This window comes from Takifugu flavidus, chromosome 19 (genome assembly GCF_003711565.1).
Source record: "Takifugu flavidus isolate HTHZ2018 chromosome 19, ASM371156v2, whole genome shotgun sequence".
NCBI lineage: Eukaryota > Metazoa > Chordata > Actinopteri > Tetraodontiformes > Tetraodontidae > Takifugu > Takifugu flavidus.
This window is the reverse complement of record NC_079538.1, coordinates 8,234,959-8,245,779: the sequence shown is the minus strand read 5'-3', so window position 1 is coordinate 8,245,779 and position 10,821 is coordinate 8,234,959. Positions and strand designations below refer to the sequence as shown.

Here is a 10,821-nt window from a genome sequence, read left to right as displayed (position 1 = left end):
TGGTGAGTGTTCGTATTTCTGCCCCCCCCTCGACATCTGCAGCAACAGTTCCCCTTATGGGACTCAAACTAGCACGATTGGCTATTTTCATCGCAGATCAATACATTTTAGAAAATGAGTTTGCAGATTCTGTCACTCCTGCCTTCACTCACACCCTCTCTTGTGCTTCCCTCACTTATTGGAATACTGTCACGGAAACACACACTTTTACTGGAGAATTAAGCTGCAGTTTGATCCAGACCTCCCATCCATTTGTTTGGTTATGAAGGTCTATGAAGTTGATGCATGTTTACATATTTGTTCACCCTCTTAACTCTGCTCCAGTCACTATGGCTGCTGACCTGATTGTATATCTACGTGTGTGTGTGTGTGTGTGTGTGTGTGTGTGTGTGTGTGTGTGTGTGTGTGTGTGTTGTGTGTGTGTGTGTGTGTGTGTGTGTGTGTGTGTGTGATCTTCTCATAGCTGAATTATACAACTCTTTCCACCCTGGGTCCTGAGAACTGGTCTGATGTGACCTGATGATTTTATTGCAGCAAAAGTCCTTTTGTGGACTCTCTCTCTTTCTCTCTCTGTCTCACTCACACACACACACACACACATACACACACACACACACACGCACACACACCGACACGCACACATGCACACACACACGCTCTCCATCTCTGTCTCTCACTTCCCCCCTCACTGTTTTTTCCCTCTGTCCACATCTGTTAATCTGCTCAGGGAATAGCAGCGTACAGACTTTTCCAAACCTCTGTGCATTTACGTGTCATGCTATTCATCACTGGTAACTTGGACGAGCGCAAATTCTGAGAAAGTCAGACTGCAGCCCCAGAAATGGACCCTGAACTTCCATTCAGAAGGTGGTTTGCTCATCCAGTAGCTAGACAAGAGTTTATTGCAGGTTTGGGGTTGAGATCGCACGTCCTCCTACTGTAAAGAAGAAGAAATCCAGACTCAGCAGAAGTCCTGATCTGTCCTTTTAGTTTGGAAATGTTGGCCGGACAAGCTCCAGATTTCTGCTTAGGTTCATCTGGGACGCCTTTATGAAGTTACTATTGAACACAGTTCAGTATTTCATAAAGAGCAGCTTGTCGTAATGAGCTGTGAAAGCTTTTTTGCCCAGCGGGGACGAGCGATGCATCTGAGTGACCTGACCCGTCCTTGCTGTTGCTGAAGGTGAGAAGTCACCCAGGCATGGGAGCGCGGGGCTGCTCTTTACCAGCAATGTGCGTTTGTTAGTACAGGCCTGTCGTCAAAGCCCTTAAAGCGCCGGCCCTTGTTTTTAGACGTGGTCATGCCCTCTGGTCTTTGTGCTTCCATCATGGTTCATCTCTGATTGACTGTGACAGGGTACAATAACGGGCACACAGGAAAAGGGAATTCTCTCTGCCCACTTGTCAGTCCACGTTAGCTCAAACCCACCAAACCTGAAATCTGTGCGACCGACTGTCAGACGCTAACATTAAAAACCTTCGCTAAAGGTTCTTTAGATTTTTTTTTAGATAACATACTGTCTAATTTGGTTGTAAAATAGTGCAATAAAAGCATAAACAGTCCTTTAAACTGTGTAATTGTAATGCTAAATTTGATTTTGCAGAGTGCTCGATGAATCAAAGCTGCATTGACAAACTGTCACCCTGCAGGAGCATAAATACATTAGCAAAGGTGCTGAATGTGCATTAAATTTCTCAGATTTATGCGTCATTTAAACTCCCATCTGCCCGTTAATTTCTACTGAATATAAGATCCATTGCTTTGGGAAGACTCAGCAGCAATTCCCAGAGAAAGAAGCTGAATTTATTACTTTGTGTGTGTGTGTGTGTGTGTGGAGGGGGGGGGGGGGGGTATTTAAGTGTGCCTACAGGAAACAGGTGGGGCTGCAGAGATTCATGGAAGACAAATCATACATGCATGGAACAAAAACACTGAGGAAAAAAATGGCATTTCAACATGGCAGACACCACCAGTGGGGGAAATTCATCATTTCCTAATTTGAATCCCCACTTTTCTCAAGGTTTCCTGAGCCGATTTGACGAAAACGCACCGCAGTTATTGAAGGGATCGTACACGTTTTGCACATTGTAAATTTTAATCGTCGTCACCGTCAATCATACAACGTTATACTACTGTGAAAAAGGCCAGAGAAAGTGCCAACTCCGGCCAAGGCAGCCGGCTGGGTGAGAGTGAGACGGCACTGGGATTCAGAATCTCCTGACTCAGGGGAAAAGGAGCCGCTCCAAAGTTTCCTCCTTGCATTTAGTCTTCTCACTGGGAAAGAGCGCTGAAACACAGAGGGATGGAGCAGGAGGGATAAAAGAGGTAACATGGGTCTCCTGTCCGCGGGCAGGTGGGTGGAGAAGAAGAGGAACATTGGAAATCGCCTTAGACGTCTCGTCACCGCCGGACAAAGGTCACATTTTTACACAACACATCCAGGATCACGCACTGTCCAACTGGCAACACTACAATAAACATGGACACATGAGTCTGGTTCTTTCTACACCGCAGAGAAACAAGGAAAAAAATCAACTTTTGTCCCAGTTTGGGAAACAATCACTATATCACAAGTTGCATAACAGAACCAAATCTGCTCTTAATGTAAAAGAAATCTCATAAAACCTGTTGCGCAACACATGTTTTCTTTTCCAGTATATTTTTTGATGTCCCAGAAATAATATGAACTTGCTCGGAATAGAGACGTCCAGTGAACGGCAGCGTGCTCGCGTGGCTTGTTCCCATCGCAGTTCTTCCCTTTTTGAAAAAAACCCCAAAACAAAACAGGTCTCTTCTTCATCTTCTATCCGTTTCAATAGATTCACGACAAGAAAAAAAAAGAGAGAGAAAAGGGGGCCACTGCTGCTGGCCGGCCACAAAGAGAAAAAGCTTGGCTCAACTTCTTTGTTCATTCACTTTCCATTGCAAATCCAACAGGCATTCTCTCATCTCTCCTTTCCCCTGACCACAGCTATGACTTTGGCTACAGCCGCGGCTCTGTCCTTTCTCCTTTGTGTCTGAAGATAATGTCCACTGTTTGAAGGTAATCCGGCCTGAAAGGGCCCTTCGGAGAAACCGGGGTCGACGACATCGTCCCAAACGGGGGGGGGGGGGGGGGGGACAAACTGCGAGGCCAAGATATTCGTGAAAAATATCCCCAGGTCTCTTTCAGTCAGTGTGAAGCAGCACGGTTCTTTTTAGGTAGAAAAGAAAACTGTTCGAGGAGCTACGTAATCAATTGTTAACAAATTAGCTGTCCACCTTCATAAATCTAGAAGGAAATATGGAACATTAGTTGGACTAAAGATGGAAAAAGGAAGAGAATTTAAAAAAAAAAAAAAAAGATGACCTCAAGTTTTACAGACAACGTGCAGGTGTGACCTCCGGAGTGGCGTTTCGGGTCAGTTATCACAGCTAACGGCAAAGATTTCGTCAGTACCGTGGGGGTAAAAAAACAAAACAAAACAAAAAAAACCTGCTGCACTACATCAAGGGTCACGTCTTTCTCAGCTACACTTGCAGGACTTGACGATCATGTTGGAGAGCTGCTCCACTTTGGGGGTTCGTCCAGAATAATAAAGTATAGTGAGGGGCTCCAGGTCTTGAGGGACGCAGCAGGGGGAGGCGGAGGCTTCTGGATTTAGAGTGTTGTACAGGCTCAGGAGCTGCAGGACGGCACAAAGCAGCTACGTTATATTTAATGAATTATATTGTGATTGAATCAGACCAGAAAGCCAGTGTCAGCCCACAGTCATGCACACTTATAGGATACGCTACTGTATTTAAGCTGCTTATTCCTCCTTCCTCCACTGAAAACCACAATGCAAACCACCTCCAGCCCAGATCATCATTATTATCCTCTCTGACTTACTTATTTTCTGCTCTCTGTCTCAGAAAGTCCCATAATACAAAAAACAGGCCACAATATAGCTGCAACTTTTCACAGACAACAGCGTTGAAGAGCTTCTGGGTGTACTCGTACCGAGCTGTGCGTGGTGTCCGAGCCCCTCAGGTAGGGACAAGGCCCTGAGCAGTAGTTGGCGTCGTAACCACTCGGCTCGTGGATCCATTTCCAGTCCAGGTCGCGGCGAAAGTCGATGTGAAGCCGGCGAACGCAGCAGCTCTCCTCTGTATTTCTTTGACCAAGCACCGACATTAATCAGTTGCAGTGTGTAAAAGTTAGCACATTAGCTTTGTGTGTGTGTGTGTGTGTGTGTGTGTGTGTGTGTGTGTGTGTGTGTGTGTGTGTGTGTGTGTGTGTGTGTGTGTGTGTGTGTGTGGCTTACGAGAAGCAGTAGTTCGTGTCCAGAGCCCTCTTGTGCCGACGTGAGGAGTGAGTCTCCAAGCGGTGGGGCGGGATCATCATGAGGATGAGGTGCGGCAGGTTCTGCTCCTTCCTCTTGTTCAGGTGATCCAGGTCCAAGCGCTTGTCCTCCTCATCCACGCCTTAATTACAGACACAGTCAAGGTCAAGCTCCAGCCGCTCGGTGGCTTTTTGTTACTTTTGTAGCTTCAAACCGACTCTAGCATTTGCGAAATTGTTGACTGCAAAGCCGTTTTCCCTGCAATTCTCCTCCACAAAACAACCGCTGAAACCGCGAAAGTCTGAAGTAATGGAAAAAAAGGTCTTTGTTTTGATACGTCTCTAGAGCACCGATGTTTACGCCGTCCAAACGAGGCAGCAGACTGAGGACATTGGTGGCTGAGGCGACTTTCCAAACCCACCTCTGAACTTCACCTCCAGGACCTCCTTTTCACCGTCGATGATGTCACCGTTTGTGTTGAAGGTGTGGCAGGGACAGTGCACGCTGATCTCCAAACCCAGATTGCTGCCTGATTAGAAGCAATTATAAAGCAACGTCGCTATAATTAGAAAGGCAAACTCCGCGCCTTTAAGGGGAAATCGTCGGCAATCACGGTCCGGTGACCCGAGTCTCACCTCGGTTCATCAGCCACTGTCGCACGGTTTCGGTCACATCGAAGGTGACCCACTCCTTGGCCCCTCTGGTCTGCACATTCTTGGCAGCAATGTAGCGTTGCTTCCTGATGTGTTCATTTGGCCTGATAATCTGCAAAGCAACAACAATCACTCTGACACATTTTCTCTCTGCTGGACCACAAAAGGACATAATTATTCTGTGAGTATCACAACGTGAGGCTAAACTAGCTCGGTAGCTCTTCGTCGCCTCAACTGTGGGATTTTCGTCTCATCTCTGTGAAAGGACAAGGAAACGGTACCTTTACACACCTGGTAGAGCTCAATTCGCTGTTCGCTCCTCCTGGCATCCGGGTTTGGCACCCGCAGGGCGCGAAATTCTGCTCTGAAGAGGTGTGTCGAGTTCCTCTCCATGGCAGACACGTTGAAGCGGAAAACCTTTGAGGTGATGCTTTTTGGGCAGTAGAACAGATCATCTGGAAGAGGAAAAACCAGAAACAATGTTACAGGAGAACACCGTGAAAAGTTCCTCTCAGGAACGGGTTTAAACAAATGTAAGTCTGAACCTCAGCAATCACACATAAGCAGAGATTTACTGGCCATGAATGCAGCAGTTAGATGGTTTCCCAACAAATACGATTCACTATAAATGTGATATAGATCCCACAATTCCCATTCCTGTAATGTGGCAATTAAAAAAAACCTTTATATTTAATTATTTCCTGCCACACATTGCAAACTGTCATCTGGCTCTATGATACAGGACCAGTTTATCAGCTTTCCTGCTTTTTTAAAATTCCTCAGTTACTCCAGCATGTTTTGGCTATATTTGGAGAAAATGAAAATGTATTTGAAACAGCGTAGCGTGATATCACCTCCCTGGTATCAAAACTCCTGATATCTTCGCTCCAGCTGACCTCAAATCTCAGCTAAGGTGGCTTCATAACACCGTCTTCTTAGCATTATGCTACAAACTGCAGCACAATGTAGCTCTAAAAAGTCTCCTTTTAAGTCACATTCACTACACCTCATGTGTGGTTTCCTGTACAAACAATTGCACTAAAGGAGGAACGGATTATGCTATAGCCTCAATGAAAAAAAAATTAGCTGGCTTTATAGTTTAGCCATATGTTTTAACAGTCCTATGAGGCATTTTAACTCGTGACCAAGAAGACAAATGATGTCTTGCCAGTTTTTGTCTTTCCTCTTGGGAGACTGAAGGGAAGTCTAAAAAAAAAAAGATTTGACAGATCACTCAGTAACAGTCTATTAATACTTCCTGTTTGCTGCTTTAACTGTTGTTCCCCCAGTGAAACGAGCGCTAATATATCTGTCATGTCAGCTTCCTGTCTCCACCAATGGAGTCAAGATATATGAATAGTACGAGCCCAACCCTCTGGCATTTTAAGTCTTCATTGAAAAAAAAAGCCTATTTGGAATTTTGATTTATTATTTCCAATCAGCAATAATCTGCGTGTATAGGCAGAGTGCATGTGTGTGGCTATACAAGGCAATAACAGAATACATATTTCCAAGACTGAGGTCATCTGGGACTCAATAAAAAAAAACAGCCACCGCCATCCCAATACCATAATCTTAGTGTTGACAAAGTAAAAATTGTCAGTTGTGAGCACGTCGACCCGCATTGATGTTCTCTGGTTCACCAGAAGCAGCTGATTAAGTGTCAGCAAAAAAAAAGTAGAAGAAATCGTATTCTTACAATAATCGTGGAAAAAAGTCAACTCTGTCTGCAGGCAGTGTTCTGCCAGCGCGTCTGTGGATTCTTTTAAGCACCTGTTGATTTCAAAGCCTGTGTGATGCAATGATCTTGGCTTCGCCTTCGACCACAAGGCCCGTTTGGGCTCCTTCACATCCAGCTACCGTTCCTGAGTTGATTGGCAAACTGCCTGAAGTCTCATATGTTTAAAGCTTTTTAAGCTCCCGGTTTACAGTGAGAGTTCACAAACTGAGTTCTCATCTCGCTTGAACTCTTCGCTTGTGACCCCGACCCCACTCTTCCACCATACAGACGTTCGTCTACACCAAATCCTTCTTCCCTCGCCCATTTCTTTCCTGTCCATAAGCCCTTTCCCTGCCCTCGCGTACAGATGTGTCCCTCATCTGGGCCTGGCTCAAAGGGTTGGAGGAGCACGTGAAGAGAGGGAAGATTCATAGAATAATTGAAACAGGAGAAAGAGTGGCGTCAGGAGGGAAAGAAAAGGGACTTTCTCTGAAACATTGCTGCAGTGGTTAAAGCCCGGGTTTTCAGTTAATGACCTGGAAATTGATTTTTGGACTTCGTTGTGCAGAAGAATTTTGTGGAAATGATTTAAAACCTGCCTGGGCAACAAGTGCAGGCAAACTCTGACAAGCGTGCACAAAGCAACGTCCCACTGGCATGCCAAAGTAATAAAACATGCAAATATATTGTTATTCTCATCCATTTTTGAGATCATTTTGGTTCGAAGAACCAAGAACAGATTTTGAAGACCTGGAGTTTGGAAAGTATGCACGTCTGCTTGGCACCGGCTAGATCTCTGCGTAATTACGCACAGCCCAGACGCACTGACCGATGGCATTTCAACAACCAAGAACAAAAAACAGTTATTTCAAGCGTTTCAATACTTACTGCTTTCCGGCGGACCATAGACCATGTTGAATTTGTATATCTCCTTGGCGTAATACTCTGTCTCCGTGCTTTCCTGACCGCAACTCTGCTGCCGATCCCGCCTGAGCTCCTCCAGTAGCTCCTTGGTGCTGTTATACAGTGCTTGAATTTGATAGGGGATTTTGCTCGGTCCCAGGGACTGCGGAGGACTCGTCAGTCGGAGTTTGCTCAGGATCTGACCCCGTATCGCCTCGACGCGCTTTCTTTTCACATGGTCAATATCCACGGTGGCACAAGTGGACAAAGATGAGCTCAGAGTCGCGCAGTTGAGGAGCAGGACAAACAGTAAAGCCTTGCCCAAATGCATCTTACTGTGTGCATCTGGTTCTGTGCGCAGCGTGCAGAACTCGATAAGGTCGGTATGACTTTAAATCGAACTTTTCCTAACTTCCTTTATAGACTCAGAAATTGAATTCGCTTTCTTTTGTTCAGCCCTTTAGTTATCTGCAGAAATCCGAGTTTACCCATTCCAGATTTACAGCATTTCTGAAATTTCTCCGGCATAAAATATACCTGCAGGAACAAACAAAGGTTTCATTTGCATTCTTGTGCGCAGTCCAGTAGAGGTTCGAGTCTTCCCGCAGCGGATTTCTGCTCTCTACTGTGGCGGAGGAGCCTGTCGGGATGCCGATATGTATGAGGATTTGACTGATCTGCACGGCCTCTCGGGTGTTTTATAGGCGACCCTGGTTTCTGACGTCTGGTGGAGGAGGGACCGCAGAGACCGGGGAGAGCCCGGAGCGATGTGGGATGCACCACACATCAAGCGTGACACGTGAAAACTGCAATGGTGTGATTTCACTTTCTAACCACGACAAGCACGGAAAGTTGGAAAGTTACTGGAATCTTTCATTTATTTTCAAAGCACAGTAAACTGAGTTAATATCACCGATTTTTTTTAAAAACAACTCATATGTGAGCCGAGTCGCGTACCCTCTAGTGGCGAGTTGTGGTACTTTCAGAGGCAAAACTCCTTAGTTGATGAAATTTTCCATTTATTTCCTTTTAAATCACTTAAATTCACTACATCTTTTAATATTGCAATCTATGTAATGCCTACACGTATCGGCTCACGTTATATAAACTCAATTAAAAAATTTAAAATAAGCCACACAGACACTTCTATTTAAAACCAGAAGGCCCGTCTATACACCATAGGGGCTGGCATTTTATTATTTAAAACGTTAACATAGCATAGATTGGTCCATTAATGTCCAACTCTGTTGTATATATAGATTATATGAATCATTCTCGGGTAAAAAGAAAAAGCATTTGACTTTGCTTCAAATGCAAGAACAATTTACAATTAAAGCAGTTTATTAATTTTCCCTCATTGGAATCTGAATAAAATGTAACTGTATTATGGCTGTGTTAGTTGAAAATATCGGCTGGAAATTCTACATAAACCTTTGGATGAATAAAAGATCCTTAAATAGCGCATTGATTCTAACATCTCTTTAAATAGTCCCTAATGATTTCTCTCAAGCACGACTTTGCCCATTTGTTATGTCAGTCTGACATAAATAACTGATCTCCCTCTTTAACCACCGTGCTATTCTGCAGTTAACATGCACTCTCCTGCGCGCTGGCCAGTTCTGACTCATTCTTGGACGGTGATCCTGATGTTGGCAGTTCTCCATGAAGCCAGCAGGTGATGCTGCTCAACAAACAATAGCTGCTGCACGTTCGTGTCAAACCCAGAACCTCAACATGAACGTTTGAACTGCCGTTTTCTTAATCCTCCTGCTCAGAATCACTTCCAACCTCTCTACAGAGACGGAAGTCCATTTCCGGCCGCTCTGGAGAGATTCTGCATGTAAACATCTTTATCAAATTTGTCTGGAGCGCACAGTTTGTGTGGGCGCACGGTCCACCAGACGTGCACGCACTGTGTGAAACCGTCTGGGGATTCCTAGACACGATCCCAGACATCACCGCCATCAAAGTCCGCCTTTCACTCCCAGCGTCCTCCAGTGATTACCTCACTGCTGGGTCGGGGCTCCAGTGACTCATTCCCCGGCAATCTCTCCGTCTAGTGCAGCACACAGAAAAGGAATGCATTCAAAGACCAGATGATGAAAATAAAAACACATGCCGGGGCAGCCGTCCTAAAAAAGTCATGCCCCCCTCCCCCCGGCCCAGTGATGTTGGTTACATTTCTGCTGACTTCTACTTTTTGGGGTAGTCGCTTTAAGATTAAATGTAACTTCCTCTCAAAGTCTACAAGCATTCCTCCATCGTTTCAGAGACGTCATCATATTTCCCATCCAACCACAGGGCCCGGCGCAGGGTTGCGCTGACTAGACAGACAAACCCCAAAATGCTGCGTGTCGGCCTGCCAGATTTCCCCGCAATAGCGAGGGCAAGCCAGCCCAGTAAAGTCTGCCTCATCTGGGGTAACAAGCCTCTGAGTCATCCGGTGGGGAGTCGGCTGGGTACAGACGATAACAGGAGACCCCTAAAACCCTCAGCAGCGGAGACAATGATGTGTATGTCAGGGCTACATCGAACCCGGTGATTCATTGGACTTGTCCACCATCTGTGTTAGTCATTGACTCCTGCGATACATGTATATGAAAGGAATTCCACGCTGGCTAGACGATGACTTAAAGAGTTTGTCACTTTTGTTGGGTCTGGCTGTGTTTTGATGGCTGTTAGCCTAGTGGGCTATTGAGGCACTGGCCTTGCTAAAGGCTAACTGGAAGAACCTGTCAGGTGTGGCGCACTGAGCGAGCTCTGAAATTACGGTGGCTAAATGTGTCGGTCAGTTTTTGGATTGTTACCAAAAGTGTTTATTGACTAAAACTGTTTGATATTTGCCCTTATTTTTCTCCTTTCACAATCTCCTCCATTCACCGCGTGCCGAGGCGCAACTCATAATAAATCTTTGCCGCCAAATCGAAACAAACCTAATTTATTAACTAATTTATTAACTTTCTGGATTCATCTACCCACAACACAATGTCTGCGGTGACATTGGGGGAAAATATAAACTTCTACAAGACTGTTATGTGGCTCATTTGTCAACAGGTGATGGCCTTTTGGGGGGGGGGGGGGGGGACATGGACTATTCCTAATCACGCCTCTGGCTGGCCTGGACATAAAGTTTTTAAAATCAACTTCTTGACATTGTTTCACCAGCTGGCGGCTCACTTTTCATTTTGTCGGACTCAAACTATTTACTTTATTATCTAAAACCATCCTGTCATTATTTAT

At 45.3% G+C, this 10,821-nt stretch overlaps 1 protein-coding gene across 1 annotated transcript; it reads right to left on the bottom strand.

Annotated features, from left to right (window-relative positions):
* Nucleotides 1-2,077: 2,077 nt before the first annotated feature.
* LOC130516383 (transforming growth factor beta-3 proprotein-like) lies at nucleotides 2,078-8,281 on the bottom strand. Its single transcript, XM_057017432.1, has 7 exons — nucleotides 7,567-8,281; nucleotides 5,250-5,413; nucleotides 4,941-5,070; nucleotides 4,727-4,834; nucleotides 4,288-4,447; nucleotides 3,984-4,137; nucleotides 2,078-3,666 (listed from the first exon to the last, which is right to left on the bottom strand). The coding sequence occupies exons 1-7, from the start codon at nucleotides 7,910-7,912 to the stop codon at nucleotides 3,508-3,510; spliced, it is 1,221 nt and encodes a 406-aa protein (XP_056873412.1). The 5' UTR covers nucleotides 7,913-8,281; the 3' UTR covers nucleotides 2,078-3,507.
* Nucleotides 8,282-10,821: the final 2,540 nt, after the last annotated feature.

What these genes read in the sequence shown, in the direction of transcription:
- LOC130516383 (XM_057017432.1), bottom strand. Translation starts at nt 7,912, where the DNA reads ATGCATTTGGGCAAGGCTTTACTGTTTGTCCTGCTCCTCAACTGCGCG. An exon ending in GACACGAACTACTGCTTCTC is followed by an intron (nt 4,138 to 4,287) that starts GTAAGCCACACA and finishes GCTTGGTCAAAG; the next exon opens with AAATACAGAGGAGAGCTGCT. An exon ending in CGGACACCACGCACAGCTCG is followed by an intron (nt 3,667 to 3,983) that starts GTACGAGTACAC and finishes GCCGTCCTGCAG; the next exon opens with CTCCTGAGCCTGTACAACAC.